General features: G+C 52.0%; 9 protein-coding genes across 11 annotated transcripts; 3 read left to right on the top strand and 6 right to left on the bottom strand.

Moving 5' to 3' along the window:
* Positions 1 to 399: 399 nt before the first annotated feature.
* Positions 400 to 1,158, bottom strand: PV05_10057 (uncharacterized protein; the record flags this gene model as incomplete). The annotated part of the gene is made up of 1 exon (XM_013456455.1): positions 400 to 1,158. One exon carries the CDS (start codon positions 1,156 to 1,158, stop codon positions 400 to 402), a length of 759 nt encoding a protein of 252 aa, XP_013311909.1.
* A 1,010-nt stretch (positions 1,159 to 2,168) lies between these two features.
* Positions 2,169 to 3,086, bottom strand: PV05_10056 (transcription elongation factor S-II; the record flags this gene model as incomplete). The annotated part of the gene is made up of 1 exon (XM_013456454.1): positions 2,169 to 3,086. The coding sequence occupies one exon, from the start codon at positions 3,084 to 3,086 to the stop codon at positions 2,169 to 2,171; it is 918 nt and encodes a 305-aa protein (XP_013311908.1).
* A 655-nt stretch (positions 3,087 to 3,741) lies between these two features.
* On the bottom strand, positions 3,742 to 6,334 carry PV05_10055 (uncharacterized protein). The gene is made up of 5 exons (XM_013456453.1): positions 5,940 to 6,334; positions 5,812 to 5,880; positions 5,518 to 5,755; positions 4,004 to 5,469; positions 3,742 to 3,954 (listed from the first exon to the last, which is right to left on the bottom strand). The coding sequence occupies exons 1-5, from the start codon at positions 5,974 to 5,976 to the stop codon at positions 3,857 to 3,859; spliced, it is 1,908 nt and encodes a 635-aa protein (XP_013311907.1). The 5' UTR covers positions 5,977 to 6,334; the 3' UTR covers positions 3,742 to 3,856.
* Positions 6,335 to 7,872: 1,538 nt separating this feature from the next.
* PV05_10054 lies at positions 7,873 to 9,326 on the bottom strand. 2 transcript variants are annotated; one of them, XM_013456452.1, is made up of 3 exons: positions 9,188 to 9,326; positions 8,745 to 8,887; positions 7,873 to 8,476 (listed from the first exon to the last, which is right to left on the bottom strand). In XM_013456452.1, exons 1-3 carry the CDS (start codon positions 9,261 to 9,263, stop codon positions 8,120 to 8,122), a joined length of 576 nt encoding a protein of 191 aa, XP_013311906.1. In that variant the 5' UTR covers positions 9,264 to 9,326; the 3' UTR covers positions 7,873 to 8,119. The 2 variants fall into 2 exon arrangements, with proteins under 2 accessions (XP_013311906.1, XP_013311905.1); XM_013456451.1 differs by lacking the exon at positions 9,188 to 9,326 and having other exon boundaries at positions 8,745 to 9,076.
* A 175-nt stretch (positions 9,327 to 9,501) lies between these two features.
* On the bottom strand, positions 9,502 to 11,167 carry PV05_10053 (uncharacterized protein). The gene is made up of 2 exons (XM_013456450.1): positions 11,070 to 11,167; positions 9,502 to 11,018 (listed from the first exon to the last, which is right to left on the bottom strand). Exon 2 carries the CDS (start codon positions 10,824 to 10,826, stop codon positions 9,642 to 9,644), a length of 1,185 nt encoding a protein of 394 aa, XP_013311904.1. The 5' UTR covers positions 10,827 to 11,018; positions 11,070 to 11,167; the 3' UTR covers positions 9,502 to 9,641.
* Positions 11,168 to 11,350: 183 nt separating this feature from the next.
* Positions 11,351 to 14,432, top strand: PV05_10052 (uncharacterized protein). The gene is made up of 2 exons (XM_013456449.1): positions 11,351 to 12,313; positions 12,398 to 14,432. Exons 1-2 carry the CDS (start codon positions 11,612 to 11,614, stop codon positions 12,596 to 12,598), a joined length of 903 nt encoding a protein of 300 aa, XP_013311903.1. The 5' UTR covers positions 11,351 to 11,611; the 3' UTR covers positions 12,599 to 14,432.
* On the bottom strand, positions 14,067 to 17,283 carry PV05_10051. Of its 2 annotated transcripts, XM_013456447.1 has the most exons (4): positions 16,997 to 17,283; positions 16,681 to 16,928; positions 15,377 to 16,629; positions 14,067 to 15,326 (listed from the first exon to the last, which is right to left on the bottom strand). In XM_013456447.1, exons 1-4 carry the CDS (start codon positions 17,188 to 17,190, stop codon positions 15,204 to 15,206), a joined length of 1,818 nt encoding a protein of 605 aa, XP_013311901.1. In that variant the 5' UTR covers positions 17,191 to 17,283; the 3' UTR covers positions 14,067 to 15,203. The 2 variants fall into 2 exon arrangements, with proteins under 2 accessions (XP_013311901.1, XP_013311902.1); XM_013456448.1 differs by having other exon boundaries at positions 15,377 to 16,928.
* Positions 17,284 to 18,797: 1,514 nt separating this feature from the next.
* Positions 18,798 to 20,329, top strand: PV05_10050 (protein disulfide-isomerase domain; the record flags this gene model as incomplete). The annotated part of the gene is made up of 2 exons (XM_013456446.1): positions 18,798 to 18,941; positions 18,992 to 20,329. The coding sequence occupies 2 exons, from the start codon at positions 18,798 to 18,800 to the stop codon at positions 20,327 to 20,329; spliced, it is 1,482 nt and encodes a 493-aa protein (XP_013311900.1).
* A 513-nt stretch (positions 20,330 to 20,842) lies between these two features.
* Positions 20,843 to 23,560, top strand: PV05_10049 (uncharacterized protein; the record flags this gene model as incomplete). Its single annotated transcript, XM_013456445.1, has 1 exon — positions 20,843 to 23,560. The coding sequence occupies one exon, from the start codon at positions 20,843 to 20,845 to the stop codon at positions 23,558 to 23,560; it is 2,718 nt and encodes a 905-aa protein (XP_013311899.1).
* Between the last annotated feature and the right edge of the window lie 334 nt (positions 23,561 to 23,894).

Here is a 23,894-nt window from a genome sequence, read left to right as displayed (position 1 = left end):
GAACACAGGGCACCCAGGAGGAAAAAGGTCGCGGAACGAGGTGATACTGTAGTTCAACAAAAACGGCTGCGTGTTGCCCGAAATAAGCTGATAATGCAGATCCTCCACATCATCGTTGCCGGGACGCTTGCTGCTTCTGAGTCACCATCTTACGAGCACTGATGATGACTGGTATAATCTGGACCAGAATTCTCTAGGGAGCCAATCGTGGGGAGCTCTATGCCCGCCACTTCATGCGAGCTCTGCGGTCATATCCGGAGAGGAATAATCGTCTACGAAGGGCTCTAGGCATATTGATAGCAACGTCGTACTGATGCGAGTAAAAGACCCTTTGGCGTGATGGCACCGGTTAGCCCAGGTCCAGCAGAATATGAGTTAATCGCTCAGCGATTCGGTATATCATTCTAGTCTCGCAGGCTGTCGAACCATCGCAACCTGCTTATACCAACCTGGGCCTTGTCCGAGTGTCCTGCCCTGGTCCTCCGTCCACTCTTCACCTTTATCCTCACCACCTTCGAACCGTAGCAGGTCAACCCAGAATTCATTCACTGGCTCAAATCCTACAGATCTGTAAAGCTTTATGCCCTCGGGGCTACCTTCAACCGTAGCAGGCAGGCCCATTTCATCAGCCTTCTTGGCGATATATTGCATCAGCATGCGACCTGCTCCGCGACGGTGATGAACTGGATCTGTGGCGAGCAGGTCGACACTGATGTGAGCTCCGATCGCTTTGCTGTTTTGTTGGCGGGAAATGACCAACATGTCCCAGAAATGATTCACCAGCGCGACGTTCGTGTAGGGAGGCCAAGTGCGCTTTCCTGTGTCTTGTCGTGACTCCGCCGCATCAGGAGTCGCGAATATGTCGTACTTTGCCCATGCAATGAGTTGGCTTGCCGCAGGGTGATCTGGATTCCCGTCATTGCCAATGGTGTCGTCCAAGATCACCACAAACCGAGCGTTTGGATTCGAGGTAAAGTTCTGCATGTGTCGCTGCCGGTTAGCTTCGATGATAGCAGCATGGCTGGACGGCGGGCCATAGTAGATCGTTCGGTATAGTGTGTTGGTCAGCCATGCTGCGAGATGAACCCGTGCGATTGTAGGGATGAGAGCCGAGACTGCTGAGACAGACGGTGAAAGCTCGCGAAGCTTCAGAGTCATGTTGGTCGGAGTAGCGGTAAGTAGGTGTGGCTCTGATTGTTACGTAGTTGGTATTGCCCAGAGAGTATTCCTCTTCGTGGTAAATCGTCCGCTTGTATTTGCGCAACATATGCTCAGATTCCTCCGACATGGAAAGGGTTACGACTGTCGATGAGATCGATCTTCATACAGGCTTAAGACTCCCAAGGTTAGTTCGGACTAGCCTCAGCAGCCTCACCTACCTACCTAAGTATTCAAAGCTCGTGAGTCATTTCATCGTAGGGTTGCAACGTTGATAGGCGCACCGACTATGGGGAATGGTAGCATCTACGGAAAGGCCGGTGAAGGTATGGGGGCATTATATAATGGGGACAAGCCGCCCAAGGCTGACCGTGCCAGTTCGTCCGAGGCGAGAGTGCCATACGTAGTAGTGTTGCTAGTAGACGTGGTGGTTGCTGCCTTCCCGCTGTTGATGGGTAAAGCTGTTGAGGACGTCCTCTTAGCTTTCTGCCCATCTTATCTAGGTACGTGACAGCAGAACAACTCCTCAACCACGAGAGCTAACCTGTAATGCCACCCGATAGTTCCAAGGTAACAATAACCCCCATAGCAGCTCCATCTACTCTCGTAGGAATCTCTCTGACTTTGACCCTTTTCCGACCTCAACCCCAGTAGTAGGGGCGGTCCACAGCTCCATAACAGACATTTCAGCGTACTTAAATGTCCACGCCATTGGAAGGTGAGTAGCGACGGGCCAAGGAACTGTGCCTCCAAAACGCACATGCGACATCAAGGCCAAGCCTGTTATTTCAGCACGATATCAAGCCATACCATGCCCTCCAACGCAACGAGCCTGCCGAAGTGGCCCAAGGAGAGTGCTGTGTACATCTTGTCTGTTTCGCGCATTCCCACAAGTCGAGTGAAGCCAGCCCAGCCCAGCCGGAGAACCAAGTACCATTCCGTCACAAGCAGCGAAGCAGGCCGAGGTATCCCAGCGAATATCAGAGCAAGCGCGAGCCAAGTTCGATCTCCTAAGAGAACTTCCACCTATTGCCACAGTTCATACACTCGCAAAACGTTGTCATCGGTTCATCGGCACTCCTCGTCTGCGCCTGCGAGTAACTGACCTTCTTCTGGTGACACTTGCCGCACTCTAGACTCGTACTGACGCTCTTCTCCTCCTGCGCGACCATCGCCTTGTCCATGTTTTCCTTCGCAATCTTCATATCCTCCTCCCGCTGCTGCTTTGACTTCATCTCCTCGTGGGTCATGGTGACGAATCGGGCTGCTGTGACCTCGCCGATCAAAATGCGCTTCCTGAGGCCCGGATTCGATTTGTTCTTGAGATTCTGGTACAGCGAGCGGACCTTGTCCTTGTACACAGGCGAACTAGACGAGCCCTTGGCCTCGGGCAGGTTGAGCGCGGCAGATTCGACTTGCTGGGCTAGCTCGAGGATTTGCTTCACCGGCAGCTCGGAACCTAGACAGAGACCGTCGTAGATGAGGCAAATGCAGTTGTTCCGTGCAGGATCGCTCGTAATCTCGTCGCGACGGATCTTGTCGGCCTTCCAATTCCGCTTGTCCGGTGCAACACCTGGGCTGGCCGCTTTCGGGGTGGGTGTCGCTGCCTTGGGAGCTGGAGAACTTGTGCCATTTGTTCGGACGCCGGTTGGTGTGGAAGTGCCGCTTGCCAGCTTTTGCTCGTTAACCACATGTCTCCATCTGCTTATTATCTCGGAGGCCAGTTGTGCGACTTGCGGGTCCAGGTTGGGAACGCCTTTGACTTTATTCACGATCTTGCCAATTCCCGTAGCTCTTAACAATTCTTCCGTGGGCCTGACATTCGCTTTGAGGTCGCGTAATACGGTCATGATGTTTTCTGAGGGCTCTTTCGCGGCAATGGCCTTCTGCAGCGCAGAGCCTTTCGATAGGACTTCTCGTCGGTCCATCTTGAAGAGGGTTAACTAGGAGAAAACAGAAACGCCCGACTCTTGGAGACGCCGAGATTATTGTGCTGTGGTCGATATGAGGCGCGTGAAAAGTGAAGGCAAACTTGTGTCTGAACAATGAAAGCATGATTAGCATATCAGCCTAATCCTTCGAACAAAATGCGCGCAGGAACCAGAAAGGTCAGAGGTCCATGGCCACGACTCGGCGCCAACACCCAACAAGAACTCTCCATCAACACGATAGTTGCCAAAGAGGGCGTGAGATGATTGTGACTGCGGCGTGGATGTGCGTGGCTTTGATCGTGAACGAGGTCGCATGCACAACGCACAGATCAATGAGGGATGGCATTCAGGCGCTCCTTACCTGTGACAGTAAGTGACTCCAGTATGTCTAAGTGCCTCGTGTGGATATGGACTTGCTCAATGTCTACGTGAAAATGAAGCCGCGCGGAAGACAAGACAGAAGGTAGGCGCATCAGTCTCTGTGGTGGTGGTTTGGATGTGAATCGTGGAGAGGCAAAGCGGCGTGATTAGCGTCATTTTCAAGATCAATTCCCCGACTGAAAAAGTGGACTGGCTCGCTGGTTCCCTGCATGAGGAGGCATGCGACATGTATTCACAGTACTCTAGGAGAAATGCCATGTAGAGAAACAGGTGGTTAAAGGACGGATTATATTTTCAACAAGCCTCACAAAAGGCCTACGTGCTCATGATGCTCCTTTCCTTCCCAGAACTATCCAAAACGCTATGTGAAGCATGCGACACATCGTCTAGTATTCTAGCCGCACTTCTTGACCCTTTACGCGTCCGATGACAATGTCGGCAGCGTACTTCGGGATGACTTCATCATCGTGAAGCATTTCGAATTCTGCCACAACGTTAGCTGATAGTCGGCTCGATAACAGACCTAGACTTACCTTCTGAGGCATCTTTGCCCATATGGCTGAACAATGCTTGAGGGCCACCTGGATGCTCATCTAGCCAGTTGGTAACATCCATCACCACCCCCTTGACGGCAATCCATAGATCGTCCTTCTTGTTGTGTTTGGCAACCTCTTCCAAAGTGTACTCCTTCTCTGGAACCTTGAAGTTGCTGATGTCGTTGGTGTCCTTCTTCTTGCCAGGATCTTGGCTCTTATTGCCGTCCATCACCGGGGCAGCGCTCTTTTGAGACTGCTGTGCGATCGCTGGGGTGCCAGCCGAAGCCGAAGCACCCGAAGCCCCGCTACCCCATTCAACAGAGACCTTTCCAGGAGTGTTGGGGTCGATGTGCAGCGATATCTGACCCAGACGCTGAGAAGCGCCAGTAGCACCACCAGCTGTGAGTTTCTGGAACAAGTATTGTGATGCAGAAGCACCGGCAACGCGACCATAAACCACACAGCCAAGAAGTGACGAACCACCGAGTCGATTTGCACCGTGGACACCGCCAGCAAGCTCACCGCATGCGAAAAGAGCATCGAACGGCTTCTGCTCCTTGTTCAGCACTTGAGCCTTGTCGTTGATCTCCATACCACCCATGGTAAAGTGCAAGACGGGTTCCATGATGGCCACGTGGAAAGTATCGTTGATATCCAATGGCAAATTGTGGAAATACTTCTTGCCCCAAGTGTCCTTCTTCTTGCCTTCGGCAATGTCATTGTAAGACTTGAACTCCTCGTCAAGGGCGGCTTCGCCGCAGCCAATTTCCTTGGCCAGCTCTTTACCGGTCATCTTCTTCATCAAGCCACGGCCAGAATAGTGTCGAGTGTGGAAATCAAGCACGTTGGATGCCTTGGAGTTGAGGACCAGTCGAATGGGCCACTTGCCCTTCTCTTTCTCTTCCCACATCTTGCCCGAAACGTAATCACGGTGACCCAAATCGTCACAGAAGCGCTTGCCATCACTGTTCAAGAGAACACCACCCTCGCCCCGGAGGGCTTCAGCAGCCAAGAACTTCCACTTGGAGCCGGGATCTTTGGGATCGACGAGACCAGTGGGATGAACTTGGACCTTGTCCATGTCGATGTCGTTTGCGCCAATCGCCATCAGCATCTTGTGGCCATCACCGGTGGCATGTGTGCCGTTGGTTGAGGCCAAGTCAAACGTATCGGGTCTGTGTTTCTTCAAGAGTGATGTCTCGGAAAAGTCGGCCGCGTACCCGCCAGTCGCAAGAATGACAACGCCGTCAACCGAGTGCGTCTCGCCGCCGAACTCGTATTTCACGCCGGTGATTAGGTTGCCCTCTTTGTTCAGAGACGTCACTTTGGCCTTCTTGATGACCTGGACTCGCTCGGGATCCGACTCGCACAGCTCTTCGAGTCTCTGCATCAAGGCGTAGGTGATGGCCATACCCGGGAATTTGGCATCGTGACCACGATGCGTTCGGGGAAAGGAGTGGCCACTGATTGACTTATTAGCCTCTTGTTATACAAATTCAGATCCGACATACCCAAGCCGAGAAACGAGTGTAAGGTCGAGGTTGAAAACATCTTGCAGCCATTCGACGGCAGCTGCGGATTGATATGTAAGGACTCGGATCAGGTCTGGTCTTGCCTTGTCACGAGCTGACTTCAGAGTATCTTCGTAGAACTGCTTGACACTGTCCTGGATTCCCAGGTCGACTTGCGATCGTGTGAGAGCACCATTGATACCGGAGGTGGCTTTGGTCGAGTTGCCGCCAAAGAAGTCTGCGGATGGCATTAGTCTTGCGGTGTGCGGATGCGGAGTGTCAGGAAAAGCTTACTGTTCTTGTCGAGGAGAAGGACGCTGCCACCATTTAGATAGACAGTATGAGCTGCGCTGAGACCGGACACTAGATTTCATGATCAGCTAACTGTAGGACAAGGGTAGTGGAGGGGGCAGGATGCTTACAGCCACCGCCGACAACAATCACACGTGGAGGAGTCATTGTGAAAGGATGAAGAAAGGTGATCGGAGAGGCGAGAACAGGTGTAAGAGGCTTCGAAGGTGAAGAGGAAGGGAATTGGGTATTTGAGGTAATGAAGGATCACCTGAACGATTGGATGGACAATAGATGGATATCCTAGACGACACGATGGCAACCACTGTGACAGTGTGCAGTGATCCCCACGGACCTCGGCTCTTTTCAAAGAGAGAATGTGCAATATCTTCTGTCTGACTGGTGCCCAGAACCGACTCGTCCGAGTAGCCTATAAACAGATTCCTGGTCCGGTCTCTTCCTAGAAAACCACACCTGTAAGTAGATCGAAGTAAGGGTGAATCTTTCACACTTGGAGGGAGAGAACTTTTATTCTATATAACGCCATACCAGTCCAGCTACTTCGTCAATGTTGCCGATGCTTCAATTGCCGCACTCTCACTCTTCGGGCCAAATTTCCTACTTCAGACTTCCGAGAGCCCAGGGCAAGTCAAAAGGCTCGCTGTTCGCTCCGCCACCACAGAGCCTGGAGGGTCAAGCCTGAGAGGTGCCCAGGTTACCCCAAATCTGAGAGGGTGATGAGGGTCACTCCCCCACGCAGCTCATTCCGACTCGCACTTCACAAAATTCACATGCTTCGATTTTGCCGGCTGTCATCTGCTCGGTCCACCTTGACTGTCTGACTTGGGCGTGCCCGGGTTGGTCGTCCTTGAACGCCTATGGTGACCAGGTCAGTGGTCAGTGGTCACCCTGGGGCTAGAATCCGGGGCATGTGATAATAGATCAAAATGATCATGGCTTTGCGGCTCACGAGACCGTTTGACTTTTAATTGTGTTGTTGCTTCTGTTCATTGACACAAGTCCTGTCGAGTATGTACATAATCATTCCCAAAAATCCAATCAAAGCCCGTCAAAAAGGTATCACTAAATTTCATCCGTCATTTGCTCTTGGCGCCCTTCGCTGCATATTACATTCAAGTATCGCTGCATTTAGCGATTTTACCTGTCGCATTGTCCTCATCTCTTCTCATCAACAATCGTTGCCAACACGAAACCCCTTGATCGTTGCATATCCTCTGAAGTTCCAGGTCGGGTGGAGGGATGGCTTCTGCGTTATACTGGTACACTCTGTCTGAGGTAACCAGTCACATCCATAGCCAGTGATGAGGCGCAAGAGCCCATGGTCGGCACGGATCGCAGCAACAGCCTTGAGACGGCAGGAATCCAGTCTGGTTGACTTGCGAGGATCAAGATGTATCGCTCCATGAGACCGTTTGCACCCCGGTAGTCATACCAGCAGATATCCTGGTGAAGCGGAACGAGGTATGTGTTTTGGTGGTGTGTCTTCCTTCTGTTTCCAAGATCTCCTTGCTCTTATCATGGAGTTTTCCTGGAATCTGCAATGTCCCTGCTCTGCGAATTCGCGAGGGAAGTGGGATGTCGTGACAACAAAGAGGCACTTGAGTTGGAAGAGCGCAGGCTGGATGCCGAGGATGAAGTTCCTAACGGTTGCGCATTTTGTAAGGTCCTACTTTCATTCTTCGGCTCTTGGTAAAACATGGTAAACCGGAGGGTTTGATATCTCATGATGCAATGCCGATCGGCTGCAACTCAAGGACAAGAGGAGCAGAGAAACGCCTTAAGACCAGGAAGAGTCACAAGGACTATTAGCCGTTGAAAGAGAGACTTGAAATGAAACAAGACAATGGAATGGGAAACAGCGGCACGAGTAAGAAACTTGCCGAGTTCTCAGTGACGGACAGCGGGGCCATGGTCTGGTATTTGAATCTGTCCATTTTGCCGTGGCCTGGCCCGTGGGATCGAGCAAAACGAGGACCATGACGGTGGAAAGTGATAGTCGGGTTCGTCTTTGACGATGACGCTCTGCCATTTGCGGAGAAGGAGCAGCGACAAGAAAGACTAGGGAGAAACCGGGATCGGAAAGTCCTTATCACGTGACGCGCTGTTACATAATACACAGGACGCTCCAGCATATCACCTTTTTGAACATCAGCACACCATGTCAACCAGTGCCCTTCTAAACCCACCCCGCATGCTTCTCACTCGTGCCACAAGGCTTCATTTCCCAACGTGCTTCCTCTCCTTCAATGGTCCGCGTGCGTACCCTCTTAATCTAGCAGCGTAGATCCAGCTACATCTCCCCACACTCACTGACCCTGACATCCAACACCGGCCGTTCCCCTTGCCCCCGGCCTCCTGGCCCAGCGGTCCTCGTATTCTCAATCATCCTGACAACGTTCATACTCTCTTCGTCCGCGACCTGGCCGAACACGACGTGCTTGTTATCCAGGAACGGCGTCGGCGCACACGTGATAAAGAACTGGCACCCGTTCGTGTCGGGCCCGGAGTTGGCCATGCTCAACAGGCCCGGACGAGTGTGTTTGTGCGTGAAGTTCTCGTCCGGGAAAGAGCTGTTGTGGTAGATCGAAGTAGAGCCGGTGCCGTCGGAGTGCAGGAAGTCGCCGCCCTGAATCATGAAGTTTTTGATCTGGCCGAGAAGGTCAGCAAGGTTGGACGTTAGACAGGCACCGCGTGGCACAGTGTAGGGAATCGACATGATGAACAGGGCTTTCAATCTGAGGTTGTGAAACAAGGAGCGTCAGGATGCAGAAGGGTAAAATGAAAGGAAACTGCAACCCAGGTGTCGGAACTGCCATGCGTCGCGGCCACAATGTTCACTGGTCATTAGACAGGACGAAGAGGAAGAAATCGGGAGGCAAGGCCATACTGAAGGTCTTTGGTCATCTCATACGTACCACGCGATGAAATTTACTCCCCTTGTACCCCTGCGGTCGGCCGTTGACATGATGTTCGCCTGTGCAATATTGGCGGAAGTTCTCTGCAGTTTTTGGGACGGTGTTGGCAAAGAGGTGCATTTTGATCCGGCCCAATGATTCTCCTGTGGAATTGACGGTACGATCAGTAAACTGTAACGTCCAGAAAGCATAAAGGAGTCTTGATGGAAAACAAAGTCCAGGCTGACGGGATTTTGGGGGAGAACAATGGAATTGCTCGAAGACTCTATGCAACTCTTTTGGCAACTTGCAAGAGGTGCTGTAGTTGAGAACGTGGAATCTACCGGGCAATGGTGCTTCAGCAGCTTCGTATGTCCCATTGTGCTTTTCAAAAGTGATTGTAGATTTCGAAGTGTGCAAACTATCCAATCATCATGGATGGGAAGAAGGCGGAGAGGACCTACCACCCAGTGTAATGTCGAAAAAGACGATGGGCTCACCCTCGCCGGGCTTGGGAACGGGGATCGGATTCGCCGCCATGTCGCAAGCCAAAGCGAGTATGGAGCAGGTTGATGTTCGTGTTGTTGATGTTGTCGTATTGTAGTGGTAGCCTCGTTGAAGGCCGGGAATAAAATTTGGGCGGGTTTTGTGACGAGGCTGAGGCTTGAGCTTCCACTACAAGACCCGAGAAAATCGCTACAAACTCCACGTCTCTTCTCATTCAAGGATAATTAATCTTTGCAATCGCGGAGAATGATGAAACTTGGAATGCAAATAGTCGAATGCCGTCGACAACTTATAGATGAGTATCATTACGAAAGGTCGTCATCACTTCGTCACAGCTGTACTATCTTGAAATTTCACTGACCACCAACGCCATTGCTCGTTCACCCCATATCATTTATCGTTTTCGACTGCTTAGTGGACAGCGGTATCTCGGCCTTTGTCTTCCCTCTTCCAAAATTTGAAGCCTTTCCTCTTCCTAGGCTGGTCGTCCTCTAGGGGCGAAGGTACGGGATATGCCACCCTCCTCGACCCCAACTCCTCGGCTGGGAGTGACTGGCTTTGCAAATGAGTCTCGGGGATCTCGCCAATCTTTGTACTGGCTGTCATAAATGTCATTGTCGACACAGGGCGAACCTCTTTGCGCCGCTGTCGGGTGCGAGGCTGCGGGTCTAGTGGAATTTTCGGGGGACGAGGAGGAGGCCGCTCTAGGTTGAGCGTCTGATACTGATCGAACAGATCCGAGGGTACTATCAACATGCCAGGTTGCCTCTGTGGTCTCAGCTGATCACTTGCCTGACGTTGAGAGTGCCGGTGTGGTTTTTCGTCCGGAAAGCCTCTGCGCTTGGAGGAACGACTTCCAGCGTCGCTATCACTTTCACCATCTTTACGAGCCTTGACTTTCGAAGTCCTCGGCGCGTTCGGATCCGACTTGCTTCTATGATGCCTCTGAGATTGTTCTTCCTTTAATTTTCGTGCCGCGGCGCCCGACACTACTGAAGAACCACTCTTACTTCTGACCCAGCCGCCACGCACTAATAATGGTGCAGGCGGGGGTCGACTGAGAGCTCTCGATGATGATGATGAAGAGCTTGGCTTGTGGCCTTTGGGATGACCCGTGAGTTCGTCGCTCCAATTTGGGTGAGCTTCACCTGCCAGTCTCAGCTGTCGAGCAAGGCTGAGCCGTGAATTGAGCTGTCCGAGTGCCATCAGAGTGTCTGTGGCAGCAGTCTCTGAAAGATTGTACAAGGTCTTTCCGGAAACGACCTTTGTTTTCGAGTCTCCGGACAGCGCATGGTTGATCAGATTGATCAATCCAGTGTTCAGGACAAGAAGGGTATGTGCGAGGCTGGCGTGAGCAAGGTCGTCTCCGACCTCGAATCGGTGACCAAACTTTGCTACACTCTGATCGTATTCATTCTTAATCTCCATTGGCCTGTTCTCCAATGACTGTTTCAGCCATTCTTCTTCTTCAGATGGCCGTGGCAGTCGCGCGTTCGATTTTCTTTTCTTCCCACGCAGACGATGAAAAATATCAAGGCCACTCCCAAAGGCCGAGACTATTGAAGCCACAACTGAAGCAACGTCCACTCCGCCCATTATGACAAAGTTGACGACTCTCTGGGAAGGCCTCCCAGAAAGTTGATCACATATTTGTGTTGACTTTGAAAAGTATCAAGCTGGTGTGTCAGTCTGCAGGAAAGTGAAGCTAGAGCTTAAGGAGGCAAACAGCAGCACCCTCGTCCTACCGTGAGGACGATTGAAAGTGAGGAAGGCGGCCTTCAAAGCCTCCTAGGGTAGTCAGTAGTTATACCTGCTAGTTTGTACCCTGCATGTGCTTGCCTAAAGCTTCGAATGGCGATTGCAGGACGTTTCAGCCCGTGAATCGTCCACGGCGGGCATTGGCACTTATTTGAGAGGGTAGTCCGCAACGATGAGAGAAGTCCTGCTACATGACTGGTAGAAGATATCAACAAGCTGCGGGTACGCGTCCGGGGCCCGTGTTCCAGGCGCTTGCGGAGGAGTGATCTGTCGAATAGGCGGAGTGGAGGAATCCAGGAACGAGAGACATGCATCTAGCCGGGCGTTGCCGTCTCGTTAGATACTGCTCGATCCAGCCATTGTCAGTCCTCAACTCCGGAAAAGGGAAAATTGTATCGAACCAGAGGGGCGCAAAGGACAGGTCGAAAAAGAAACAGGTCGTCGTTCAACCTTCCCTATCTTCGCTTTTCCGACAGGTGCCACAGGCATCAACGAACTCCCCCACATCGCCAGAAAATCGGGTAAACAGGAAGGAGATACCAATCCTCTGTTTGCCACGCTTCGAACCTGGCGATACATATCTCGCGTATTCGGAATTTGCGCCAGATACTATATGTCGTTGAATGCCCCGTGATACCTCCCTAGAGGCGAGACCCCGACCTACAAAGATGCCCTCCGTTGGCCCTCAACTTCCACCCGAATTACAGAAGCGCAAACGCAGCACCGACGAAGACGATGAAGAAGGCAGCTCCTCAGACTCATCTACCGGCCCTTTACCTCAGCGGCCAGGCTCAGGTGCACAGTCACCATCGTCAGCCAAAAGAAGTCGAGTGTTGGGTCCAACCCTTCCTCCCGCACCTCTAGATGAGCGCCCATCAAGTCCTCCGCAGCCTGAAAGCGACAACGGAAGTGAGAGCAGCGACGATGATGATTTTGGTCCGAGCCTTCCCTCTGCAAACGATGGCCCTCCCGTAAAATCCTCTGGTTCTATAGGGCCACAGATACCTACACCTTCCGCCCCTCCAGCGCGTCTTCAGCGCGACGAATGGATGACGATTGCGCCCACGAATGGCGACTGGTCTTCGCGGGTTGACCCGACAAAGCTCAAGAACCGCAAGTTCAACACCGGAAGAGGCGCAAAAGGACCACCTCAAAAGAGCGGCGCAGGAGGAGAGTCATGGCATGAGACTCCTGAGCAGAAACAAGCCCGACTGAGAAGGGAAGTCATGGGCATCACAGATCCGACTGGACCCTCTGACGTGAAGACCAAGAACGTTTCTGATGCGCACGAGGAGGCGACGGCGAAGAGGCTGAGAGAGTACAGTGTAAGTTTCTTCCATCTCTAATCTTGCTCAACCAATGTCTCCATCACTTCTATAACTCCAAGCCCGGAAACTGACATTGACCAGGAAAAGCAAAGAGGCCCCTCTCTGTACTCCTCTCACAACTCTTCTACCAAGCCGATCGAAGAGGACGACCCCAGCGCGCGGGCATTCGATCGCGAGAAAGACATTGCTGGTGGCGCTACCATTAATGCCACGAAGCGCAGAGAAATGGTCAAGAAGGCAGGCGACTTTTCATCGAGGTTCAGCGAGGCGAGGTATCTATAATGTCGCCTGTGGATGGAGTATTGAATGTGTCGACATCGATATCAGCCATAATCTGCTCGGAGTGATGGTCACCTCCGAGCATCTTGACGTTTGCAACATGGTTGAAATGGCCTCCCGCCATAAGCGTGCGCTTGCGATGAAGGGCTAGCAGTGGAGAGCCATAAGGAGACGTCAATCAGGGTAGCCAGCGAAGCACTGCTTCATGAGATCAAACCGCGTGATTCCAAGAATTTACAGCCAGATCACTGAACCTGGCACCTTGGTCGAGGTTTCGCCATAACATGACTACATATCTGGCGGAATTTTCGGAGACAACGATCAGGCATGCTGTGGCGGAGCACCACCTGGGCAGGACGCTGCTATGAAACTGGAGCAGTAAAAACATGCACAGTGACTGACGGCGAGTCGCATACGGCAGCCGGTGACCCAGTATCTTTGCCAACGGTCAGACCATGTAAACCGTGGCCTTCGTCTTTTCCAGGAGGCAAACCACACAGCGAGCGCAATGGCAGCCGATATCCCTCATCCTCTGAGCGAGATTCCACTGAAGACCACATACGAACCAGCAAACCAGCGCACAGTGGCTGAGGTATGCATTGTTTTGTCGCGAAGGGGACAACAAAGGCCAGGAAAAGACTAGGGAGTCTCTCATCATGTGCCTTTGTGCGGCTTGCGCCACGGAAACAGGCCATGATGGGCCCCAAAGTTCATTCATGCTGCAGCGCCGAAGCGGATTTTCCAAAGCCAACACGGAGTCGCTGACATAGTATTCCATTATCATCCACGGTGATATGTACGGAGTACTCGTGTCAACGGATGACTGCGGAACATCCGGGGATACAAATACCCCGTAAATATGTCAGCATCTCGCATACTCATATCTGATGGTTGTGCTCACCCAGTCACCCGGTCCTCGTACCAGTATATCCTACAGGGTAATGGCCCGCGACGATTTGTCAACTACCTTACCTACCTTAGCTCTGAACTCGCGCATTCAAGCATCGTCTAAAACACGAACATCCCGGGCTCAGCTAGCTCGGTTGGTTGTATATCCGCCCCTGCCGCCCCTACTTTGCACATGTCTGGGTATCTACCGATCTACTTACTATGGTACTGTGGTTCCTCGGAGCCGCAAAAGTTGATGGACTAACCACCGGACACACTCCGGATCAATCCCCTTTCGAGGTCAAGGTGACGGGGCTTGTCGTTGGGTCGTCCGCTCCGGACTTCCGCTACGCACGACCACCACAACCTCGACAACCTACCAGCATTCCTTGCCCTCCTACTCAATCCAGCTAGGGGCCCGTGTCGCCTACGTACGAGTACCATAGTACTGTAGTATACGAGTACTACAGTCACCCCCTGGCGGACGGAGCCCTGGCGTCTTCCCAAGCCCACAAGCGACGCTCTGTACGGAATGATTGCCCTTGCATTGTGCTTGGAAACTGGGCGAACACACTGGACAGGATCGAGGACTGACTGGTTCGGATTGACTACGTACTACATAGTGGGTGGCGCAAGCCACGACGGTATGAGATGATTCCGGAGCAAGGCTTTGGAATACTACGAGCTTCACACCCCTGCTCTACCGTCGTCACCCGATAATTTGCTTCTGCGCCCCGTCCGGATGATTCTCTCATCTCCCTCGGCGCTTCTTGCTGGGATGCGTCATGCGCCAATCTCTGTTTCATGTATCACATAGCCTCGTCAGGGTGTAAGCAAAAAAGCTGCGGCTGAAGATTGGGGGCCATTTAAAGGTCAGCCCTGTCGGACGTCATCTCACGGCCCAAAGACAAGGCTTCGTGCCCCACTCTGATGGTTGAGGACGGTCCAGTAGCAGTGGTCTGAGAAACAAGATCGACTGAGAGAAATGAAAGTCTTTTTGATCATGACCATGCGTTATTGCGTACAGTAATCCCTTTTCAGAGCTGAGCAAAAGCATTTCGGGGCCGTGGACGGAGCGGCCGGTCTTGTCTTGATCGGCTCCGACCCATGATTCTTCCACTAGGTAGACAGACCGGTCCAACAGGTATGCCGTACGGGCTCGTGTTCAATGACGATCTCGAGAAGTTGATGCCCGACTAGATAGGCTAGGCATCCTGAGGCCGTCGCAGCTTGCGAGTAGCCGAGTAAACTAAGCATGTTCCATGAGGGCATTGCCTTGGAGGTACTCGTGGAGCGCTCTGCTTTTGTGGAGAACATCAGAATTAGTTCGTCATCCAACGTTTGTAAAATTGAGATCCGAGGCGGTAATGACTGTGGGTTTGCCTGAAAGGGGAGCACAAGAGTCAGTGCTCCTGCGCGATCATGAGCCAGCTTTTGTTAAGGGTTTCTGATCCCCGACAGCTGGTGATGGTTCTGGTGACACAACAGCAGCGACCGACGTGTCCTGCCGGCAGACGTGGATTTCGGGCAATCGAAGGCAGGGCAGTCTCAACTTCGGCGGCCGCTTGCCACTGGATAACATTTCCTCCTTCAGTCATGGGCGGGTCATATCTGCCGTGAGGACGCTGAACCTTCAGAGAGGCGCGCCATGTTCACTTCCGGTCTTCTTCCCCGTTTGTAGCTGGACCATTAGTAGCGATCATTGAAATGCTAGACGTGCTCATGTCTTTGGTCGATATAGTAATGGTTTGTTTGACAAGTGGAAGCGGCAGCAGCAGTCCGTGGGGACTGGAGTTACACTTCCTCCCTGGTAGCCTCCGATGCGGAGGATTCTAGTCAAAGGCTTTCATAAGTCAGCAATGCCACGACAATTGGTAGTTTCGTGATACTTACCCAGCGTACGGATGGAGATGATAGAGATGCGCAGTCGAGCAGATCAATCGTCTCGTGCATAACAACGGGAGATTCCCTGTCAAAGGGGAATACCGCATAGTCAAGACCTGCTTGAGTCATGCGTTTGTCTGTGATATACGCCTCGATGGGTCTGATGAGGTCGCGTTCGTCTTTGCGACCGACACGGTTGTTGATGATGGACATTTTTGTTTCGGTCTGTATGATTTTTCTCGCAATTATATATGCCGTGCAACTGGTCCAGTTGTTCTCCTCCACTCTGAGGGAACCCATGTGCTTGAGAGCTGCCATTCTTATCGCAGGGTCGCGACACTTCGTCGCTGTCAAGAATAGAGGAGGAATAAAGCCCATATGGTAGTCGAGATCTCCCAGGGCGCCGTCGAAGGAGTTGGGAGTCTCATCCCGGGCCCATAAAACTGCAAAATCATCATAACGATCCACGACCCACTGGAATTCTTCCTCGAATTGTTCGTATGTGCTTTCGGACTTGTTGGTAGCAGCTCGAAGCATCACACTTAACATTGTGTGTTGGACCCGTAGGAATGGTAATGCCGCCGCGTAGAGTTCTCTTTTTGCCAGGGACAAACTGGACTCAAACCGGTCAAAGGTCATACGCCAGGTGTCCAACAGCATTTGAATTTGTGCTGGTCGTGACACTGTCCAAGCCTTCTGTTTCCAATCCATCATTCGCGCCACATGATGAGCCACGCCATCGAGGGCATGGTGAGCTCCGTGGATGTGATGGAAAGGGGCGATATAGGGCAGTTCGATACTCGGAACGATCATGTTGGCGCAGGAACACTTGTCGAGAGTGATCTCGCCGAAGCCGTAAGTCGGGGACTTGTCAATGTAGGAAAGGAAGATAGGGCCTATTGCGTTTATAATCAGGCGTGCAGTGTCAGAAGCCTTCACTTCCGGTTCTTGAATGGAGCTGTACCACTCATCGATGATACTCAAGCCCGACCGGATGTGGTGTAGACCCGTACCGATTGAACCCTTCATGAACTCGCAGCAGGCGAACAGGAGACACGCCATCAGCACGTTCTCTACCTGGGGAGAGGAGCAAGTTGCTTGAATGGCCTGGGTGTAGTGAGATTGGTAGGCCATATTTTGATCGAGTGGAACACCGTGCAGAGCCGCAGTCTCGACTGCCGATGAGGTGGCAAGCAACATGTGTTTGATTGGAGGGCGAACAAACCCGATTTGAGGAAGCAATTGAGTCCAGAAGGAGTGCCCTGGTTGAAAGGAATGAGTGAAGAACTCGGAAGGAGAAACAATGACTTTACCAAAGTAGCAGGAGAAGATAGGAGCTGCTTGTTCGACCCAGAATTGCAAAGAGCGTTTGTCGCTGGCATCACCCATAGGAGTCAGGGGAGAGACGGACTGGATGAGATTGCCGTTGCCTTGGGACTTTTCCTGGGGTTTTCGAGGCTTGAAGAGCCATGTTTGAGGTGCTTGATACTCGCACGTTCGTAGAGATTCTGTGCACTGCCGACATTTGGGCTTCGCTTCATCGCATTTTATGCGCCGGTTTCTGGATGGCAAGAATGAGCAGGCTATGCGATTCGAGGGTTCCCGGGTAGAGTAGGATTGAATACATACCTGCAGGTCATGCACCCGGTCTTTGTCTTCTTATGAGGGCGTTTAGCTCGACCTTGTGCCATTGTGCCATAGTAATCATAAGCCACCACCAAAAGAGAAGTACCTTGAAAACATGGAAGCGACCAATGTAGGAATCTAGAAGGTAACAGTAGAAAATGAATGAGTCCGACTTGAGGTGTTTGGCCCAGTCCCATAGCCTACCAGACTAGACCGCAAACTCGCTAGCAGGGATGAAAGTAGTAGCCCTATCGAGGGCAAAGAAGGCGTGAAGGATCCCTGCTCTCCTTTACAACATCGGAATTGTCATTGCTTGCGGGCATTTCACTAAACCAGGAGCAGTAGCTTTAGAGGTGAGCAATTTGGGCGTATTGCTTACGCATCATATTGCCTGTGACCCAATGCAAGGATGAGCATGTCAATGATTGGTTTCATGCCTTTCTTTTGTCAGGATTAATTGTCCAGTTGTTGCTGATCGACACCGCCGATTGAGGAGTGTCCAGGTATGAGGCTTTAGGCAACACGAGGCACAACAGGCGGTCGGGAATCCGCCTAAGCCCAAGGTTGGGAGCCACTAAGCCCACCATACGAAGTTCATACTTGACTCCTGTAGGTAGTTTGGACATGCACTGACATGTAAGCAGTGGCGTAGCAGTGATTTGCTGCAATTGATCATTCTCTTCCGGCTGTACGGAGTATTCTGTAATCATCAACCTTGGGCGTTGACCCTGAGTGAGGCCTGTGACCTGCGGTGAACCACAGTACAATTCCCTGGAATAAGGTGATCTTCTCCGTCCGGCACCTGCCTATTGGGGGCTACTGTAGTAGGCTCTAGGCTTACTAGGCCAACGGGTATTTCGCGAGAGGCACCCGGAGGGGGGGTCATCAGGGGGCCATCACGGGCTAGTAAGGCTAGTAAGGCTAGTGAAGCCCATCATGTCCTGTCGAAAGGCTTTGGGGAAGGTACTTTTGAAGTGTACAATGTTAACTACTGTGCAGTTAATGTCTTCGGGTGAGGTGCCCTTGAGTTGCACATGCCTAGGGACGTCTCCTTCTTCCTGTCTTAATCCTTGAACGATGTGGATGTAGGAAGTCTGCGCATACTGTACCAATACTAGTAGTCCTCAGCGATGGCAGCAGCAGAGGCTCCAAATACAGGCAGGCAGCAGCAGCCGCAAAAGGCCTTCATAGCCCCAAAGCTGAGCATATCACTCCGGAAGCCAAGTGCGACATCGTGTCATGGGGGGAAGCGAAATTTTGACCTGTACACTGTGAGAACACAACATCATGAAATAGCTCAGTCTCGCGACATATGTCTTTGGTTCGCGCATCTCCCGTAGTACGCAGGGAGAAGCCCAAACGGAATCGAAATGCTCGATCAGACAATACTGAAGAGCTCTAAAGATGACATTGATGGTCCAAAGCTGTCACAAGCGTTGAGATCAGGTACTATGTAGATATGTGATACCTTCCAAGTTGACTGCAGGTGTAGAATGGAACTAATGGGTGCTAAAGAGCGCACCTCTTGAGTGGCCTTGAGCCTGTCAGACAGGTCATTCACGGCTATTACTGTACGGCGAGACAGTCATTCCACTTGCGTCATCCAAAGGTTCCCCGGATTCCCATTCACTCAAGATGCATCCCTGCGCTCGAAACTGCTTCAAGCCAGCGTGTTCGAAAAGACCTTCACTGTACTACAACACCACGCTGGCGATGATCATATCTCGGGAACATCCTTCCCTACACCATCATCTTGTACCTTGACGATTTCTAGACTGCCTGTTGCCGTCCTCTCGCCGTCAATATGGCTCGCTCATTCCTAGTGACCTGGGCCGTACTTGCCCTAGCTTGCTTCAGTGTCAACGCCATGTACAGCAAGAACTCGCCGGTCCTCCAGGCCACTGCAAAAACGTACGACTCGCTCATTGCACAATCTAACCACACATCTGTATGTTGACGTCCCTCCTTGCAGAAAACCGAGACTAAGACCTGGTCCAGATTATCGAGTTCTATGCCCCATGGTGCGGCCACTGCCAAAACCTCAAGCCTGCCTACGAGAAAGCTGCAAAGAACTTGGCCGGATTCGCCAAGGTAGCTGCTGTCGATTGTGACGATGATGCAAACAAACCTCTCTGTGGACAGATGGGGATCCAGGGCTTCCCAACTCTCAAGATCATCAAACCGGGTAATAAGCCTGGTAGACCGATAGTGGAAGATTACAATGGGCCCAGATCAGCGAAAGGCATTGTGGACGCTGTAAAAGATAAGATTCCCAATCATGTCAAGAGACTGCAAGGTGATGAATTCGAAAAATGGCTCAGTGATCCGGCCTTACCAGCGAAGGCTGTCATCTTCACGGACAAAGGCACTACTAGCCCCTTGGTCAAGAGTCTGGCTGTCGACTTCCTCGGCAGCATCGCTTTTGCTCAAGTCAGAGACAAGGCCACTGCAGAGAAATATGGTGTCACCACTTTCCCGACGGTCCAACTGGTTAAAGGTGTTGGCGAGACTCTAATCCCATACAACGGCGAGATTAGTCGAGATTCCTTAGTGAGCTTCTTCTCTCAGGTGGCACCGCCCAATCCAGATCCAGCACCCAAGAACGCAAAACCGGCTAAGTCTTCGTCCAAGAAACCAAAGTCATCGTCATCAGCCTCCGCTGCCTTTTCAAAAGCTTCTGAAGCTCACAAGTCTTCCGACTTCGAAGACTTCTTGGGCAGTTCCGGGACTATCGTCCTTGACGACGACACACCCACCGAGTCACCACTCCCAATCGTTGAGCACAATGAGAAACCCATGGCCGTCCCTGACGCGCTCCCCCCGATCCCGACACTCACTACTGCTGCCGAGCTAGAATCTGCCTGTCTCACGCCAAAGAGCGGCAACTGTCTTCTGGTCTTGGTTCCCACCACATCTGATTCAGAACAAGTTTCCCCAGTTGCCACCTCCGCATTGGCTGGACTGGCTGAAATCGCACACAAGTACGACAAACGAAGAGCTAGCATGATGCCAACATACGCCATCCCAGCCGGTAATCCAGCTTCGAGTCGAATCAGACTGGACTTGGGTCTCAATTCGGATACCAGCCTGGAAATCATTGCAATGAATATGAAAAGAGGCTGGTGGAGAAGATACTCGACTGAAACCTACGATGTGCTTGACCTGGAAAATTTTGTCGACGCCATCAAGCTTGGAGAAGGCCCCAAATTGAATCTGCCTGAGGCTTTTGGACGAACGAAACAGGAGTCACCCGAGCCCGAGTCAACCGACCATGTTGAGGATACTGCGGAGCCAGAACCTGAACAGACTCCCACTACGGAGCATGATGAGCTATGACGACTTCGCGGCGACTCTTTCTTTGTTACGTGACAGCCGCAGCGGTGTCTTCTCAGAAGGAGGTCACTTGGTTCGAAGTCAGGGCTCTTGAGCCTGCTCTGCCATAATATTAAACCTCAGAAGCCTGTTTACTACCTACACTTGCCTTCTCATTCTGTCTCAACTTCACTCGACGCTTACTCACACTTTTCCCTCCCCTCCATCTTGCTCATCTGATCACTACTCTTCGACTGATTCTGCCTACTTTCCGCTGCTCTCTAACCTGAAAATATACCACATCTTCAGCTTCGGCCTACTCAGCTATAATGCCTGGCCAAAACAGCCCATCGATCTAGCCTTCACTCTCCGAAGCGGGTCAAGCAGTGCAGGCGGGGCCGATCCTCTCACTTTCTGTGATATTACCGATCTCAATTGCACTCTTTTCGACGCTTGATTTTGTCTCTTGTTGTTTACCAAATTTTTTCCTTGGGTTCGAACCAGTCCCTTGATGCGGATGGGCTGGATCTCGCAAACATGCCCACAGACACAGCTAGGATCATTTCGGCCAGTTCTGAAAATGAAGCCATCAACATCTCTGAACTAACTAGCCGGGAAGACGATCAAGATAAGAATGTCGCTTTGCAGCCTCAGGTGGCCCAGAACAAAGGCCCGGCGCAAACGGAAACGAATCAGAGCTCTGAGGCCTTGCAAGAACGAGCCCCTGCGGACAGCACGATGGCTGCGGCGTCCGATCCTTCAACGGCTGATGTGGCCAGTGAGCAGGGCACATATAAAACTTCGCTAGGAGATGTTGAATCACAACTTACGAGAGAGGGGACTATGAAAGCCGGCAGCGACATACGCCTTGCGATAAGACAAGATCTGCACGCGGGCAAAATCGATATTCCTGTGTTCAAGGGGCAGAAGCACTTTGATCTCACAGCGCCGCCGCCAGGAACATACCAATTCCCTCCGCCTTGGCTGCCTCCTTATCGATCGCGATTTCGACAGCAATTCGATCGGTCATACCTACTACCGGACAGAAATCTCCCCTTCAACATACAGATTATGGAGCATGTCAAGGATTGGGCGGAGCTGGGCTCCAGGATTGAAGACGACTCGAGACGAAAGGAGGTTCTGGATCGCGTATTCGTCACCCTGCAGAACGCCTGGTTTGAGGCATTGCGTCTTGGCTATGATCCAGGTGTACCAACAGATGGCAGCCCGAAACGTCGCCAGCGAGCACCGGCAGCTGCCGAAGCGGTGAAAAAACAACTCATACCCGGCCAGCCTCCCACTCCTCTAAGATCTCGTCAGAAGAAGGATGTTGATCCTGCGAAAGTGCCAATCTTCGTTTCTCAAAGCTACAGAGGCTCCCATTTATGGGCAGTCACTGCGGGAGAGCTCGAGGAAGCTGGGGTCTCCGAAGCTCGCATTCGACGGAGGGCAGAAGGAGACCTGGATGATGGCGACGAGTTGTTAGAAGAGGTTCTAGAGGAAGTCGGTGGGATCCTATACAAGGAGGACTGGTTCCGCACCCCTGAAGCGAATTCATGCGAAAGAGACTTGTTCCTCTACTCTCTCTTCGAGGTACAGATGTCGCGGCGAAGCCTCGCAGAGCTTCAGGCTCTCTATGATGGCTTCAGCGGTCGACAACAGAAGGTGAATACCCAGAAACGAATCGATGCCGAAAAAGAGCGTCACAACCACTTTTTGGCACTGGCTTTGGAGATCAATGGACGGGGTGGTTCAAAGTCTCCTCAACCCTCCGATAATAACTACCAAGAAGGAAGAGGCGATGATCCTGAAAGTGGCGATCAACACGAAAGTGCTTCACTCGCCGATGCCCTTGTCAACACTGTGGAAAAGGTCGTTAATGAGCCGAATGTGGGGACTATAGTCAGCCTGTTGGATTCCTCCGGTTTCTCAGAAGACCTCTTTGCTACGGACCAATCGCTCCAGGACGCATCAAGCAATCTGGATAAAACCAAGCAAGCACTGAGAGATCTCATGGTACATGCTCGCCAAATTGATTCTCTGTCTACTGATGCTGGTCAGGGTGATGACTTGCATGCAAACTTACAGGTATGCGCCCAAGCGGAAGACCTTGCAAAGAAAGTCGAAGAAAGTAAGAACATACTGGCCAATCTACTGTCGTCGTTGAAAAGTCAGCCCGGCCGGTCGGACGTGGAGGGTCATGGTACTGACATCGGCACGGGTGATTCACAACTCGACCCAATCCTGGCTGTTCCGACAAACGAAAACCTCACATCAGGGGGCCATAGCTCCGGACAGATGTGCGAGCCCACACACTCCGACAATGCTCTCAAACGTGCCCATAGCCCAGAAGAAGCTGATGATGATACTTCAGAAGTGCCTGCGCACAAGAAGCAGAAGATTGAGGCTCAGGCTCAGAACGAAGCACAACCCCAAATGTCCCTTGTCGCTTCCGAGGTGGGAGATATTAACACCCCTACTGCACCCGCGGAGCGGCCTGCGTCCCCACGGCCTCTTGAGACACCCGGTGCTAACTTAGCAGAACGAAAGGAAGAGATTGGGAAGCGATCGCTGGTTGTTAAGCTTCGTGTACCGAACAGCTTCGATCCAACGGAGCTTACCAGTGAAAAGGTGTTCTTCCAGAAGGGCTTCCGGTACCGATACACACGTTCGTCAACCATAGCTCAACGTCGAGCAATGGACGAAGCACTTGATAGCTTCGTCCGAGGCAAGCGGCTGGATGGCAACTGGCGTTTTGGCAGGTATGAAGCACTTTGCGATCCCAAAGACCCAGAGCGAACCACAATCATCCACGGTATTTGGGACAATAAGGACGGCACTAGGGCGGAAGGCTCGGAGTGGTTTCACGACGGCAATGGAGACTGCCGACCGCCACTGATTGAACACGTTGGACGACGTGTGATCGAAGGTGTAGACGACGAGGAACCACCCGATCCGGGTCATCAGGGGCATGAGCCTATCATTGTGAACAAGCACCACAAGAACGTGCTAAAGCTCACAATCAGCAAGAGAAACAATGCCAATATTGGCAAAAGACGCAAAGAGCAGCCCAAGCGGCGAGCACGAACAAGTGCCTTACCAACGTCACCATTGTCTCAGTCTGTCTCTGTCTCTAGCACGAGGGCAACCAGATCTGCCTCTACAAATAAACCTAGACCAAAACGACAGACGGCCAAGCGGACTACGTATGGATATGATGGTGACGGTGGCAGTGACGATGAGTTTGTACCTTGACACGGACCATCCATCGCTGTATTGCTGCTTGTCATGCGGAGTCGATAGATCATCATGAACTAATCGACGCTGCTGCAGCGGTGGGATGAGGTAGCAGGGCGCTACAATTTGAAGCCAAGATGGAGACTTGTTGAGCTGATGGAGAGTCGAAGCGAAGTGTGCTTATGACATCGAAGGGAGAATTTGCGACAGAGGCCCGTATTTGGCTGTAGTTAGCAAAGGCTCCATGAGATGATCATGAAGGATGAAATGGGCGACAACGGCATGTGGTCACACCATGGGGTGGACGTGGGCAGTGCTCAACAGACTAGATTTTGAGAAATCGAAGATGTAG

Source organism: Exophiala xenobiotica (assembly GCF_000835505.1).
Source record: "Exophiala xenobiotica strain CBS 118157 unplaced genomic scaffold supercont1.6, whole genome shotgun sequence".
NCBI lineage: Eukaryota > Fungi > Ascomycota > Eurotiomycetes > Chaetothyriales > Herpotrichiellaceae > Exophiala > Exophiala xenobiotica.
Note: the sequence above shows the minus strand (reverse complement) of the source record. Positions and strands in the feature narration are given on the sequence as shown.

What these genes read in the sequence shown, in the direction of transcription:
- PV05_10055 (XM_013456453.1), bottom strand. Translation starts at nt 5,976, where the DNA reads ATGACTCCTCCACGTGTGATTGTTGTCGGCGGTGGCT. An exon ending in ACACTCGTTTCTCGGCTTGG is followed by an intron (nt 5,470 to 5,517) that starts GTATGTCGGATC and finishes TAAGTCAATCAG; the next exon opens with TGGCCACTCCTTTCCCCGAA. An exon ending in GGGCAAAGATGCCTCAGAAG is followed by an intron (nt 3,955 to 4,003) that starts GTAAGTCTAGGT and finishes ACGTTGTGGCAG; the next exon opens with AATTCGAAATGCTTCACGAT.
- PV05_10052 (XM_013456449.1), top strand. Translation starts at nt 11,612, where the DNA reads ATGCCCCGTGATACCTCCCTAGAGGCGAGACCCCGACCTACAAAGATG. An exon ending in AGAGGCTGAGAGAGTACAGT is followed by an intron (nt 12,314 to 12,397) that starts GTAAGTTTCTTC and finishes GACATTGACCAG; the next exon opens with GAAAAGCAAAGAGGCCCCTC.
- PV05_10051 (XM_013456448.1), bottom strand. Translation starts at nt 17,190, where the DNA reads ATGGGACTGGGCCAAACACCTCAAGTCGGACTCATTCATTTTCTACTG. An exon ending in ACCGGGTGCATGACCTGCAG is followed by an intron (nt 16,929 to 16,996) that starts GTATGTATTCAA and finishes CTTGCCATCCAG; the next exon opens with AAACCGGCGCATAAAATGCG. An exon ending in CATCTCCATCCGTACGCTGG is followed by an intron (nt 15,327 to 15,376) that starts GTAAGTATCACG and finishes GACTTATGAAAG; the next exon opens with CCTTTGACTAGAATCCTCCG.
- PV05_10053 (XM_013456450.1), bottom strand. Translation starts at nt 10,826, where the DNA reads ATGGGCGGAGTGGACGTTGCTTCAGTTGTGGCTTCAATAGTCTCGGCC.
- PV05_10054 (XM_013456452.1), bottom strand. Translation starts at nt 9,263, where the DNA reads ATGGCGGCGAATCCGATCCCCGTTCCCAAGCCCGGCGAGGGTGAGCCC. An exon ending in TTTCGACATTACACTGGGTG is followed by an intron (nt 8,888 to 9,187) that starts GTAGGTCCTCTC and finishes TCAATTCCACAG; the next exon opens with GAGAATCATTGGGCCGGATC. An exon ending in GGAGTAAATTTCATCGCGTG is followed by an intron (nt 8,477 to 8,744) that starts GTACGTATGAGA and finishes CTTCTCGGCCAG; the next exon opens with ATCAAAAACTTCATGATTCA.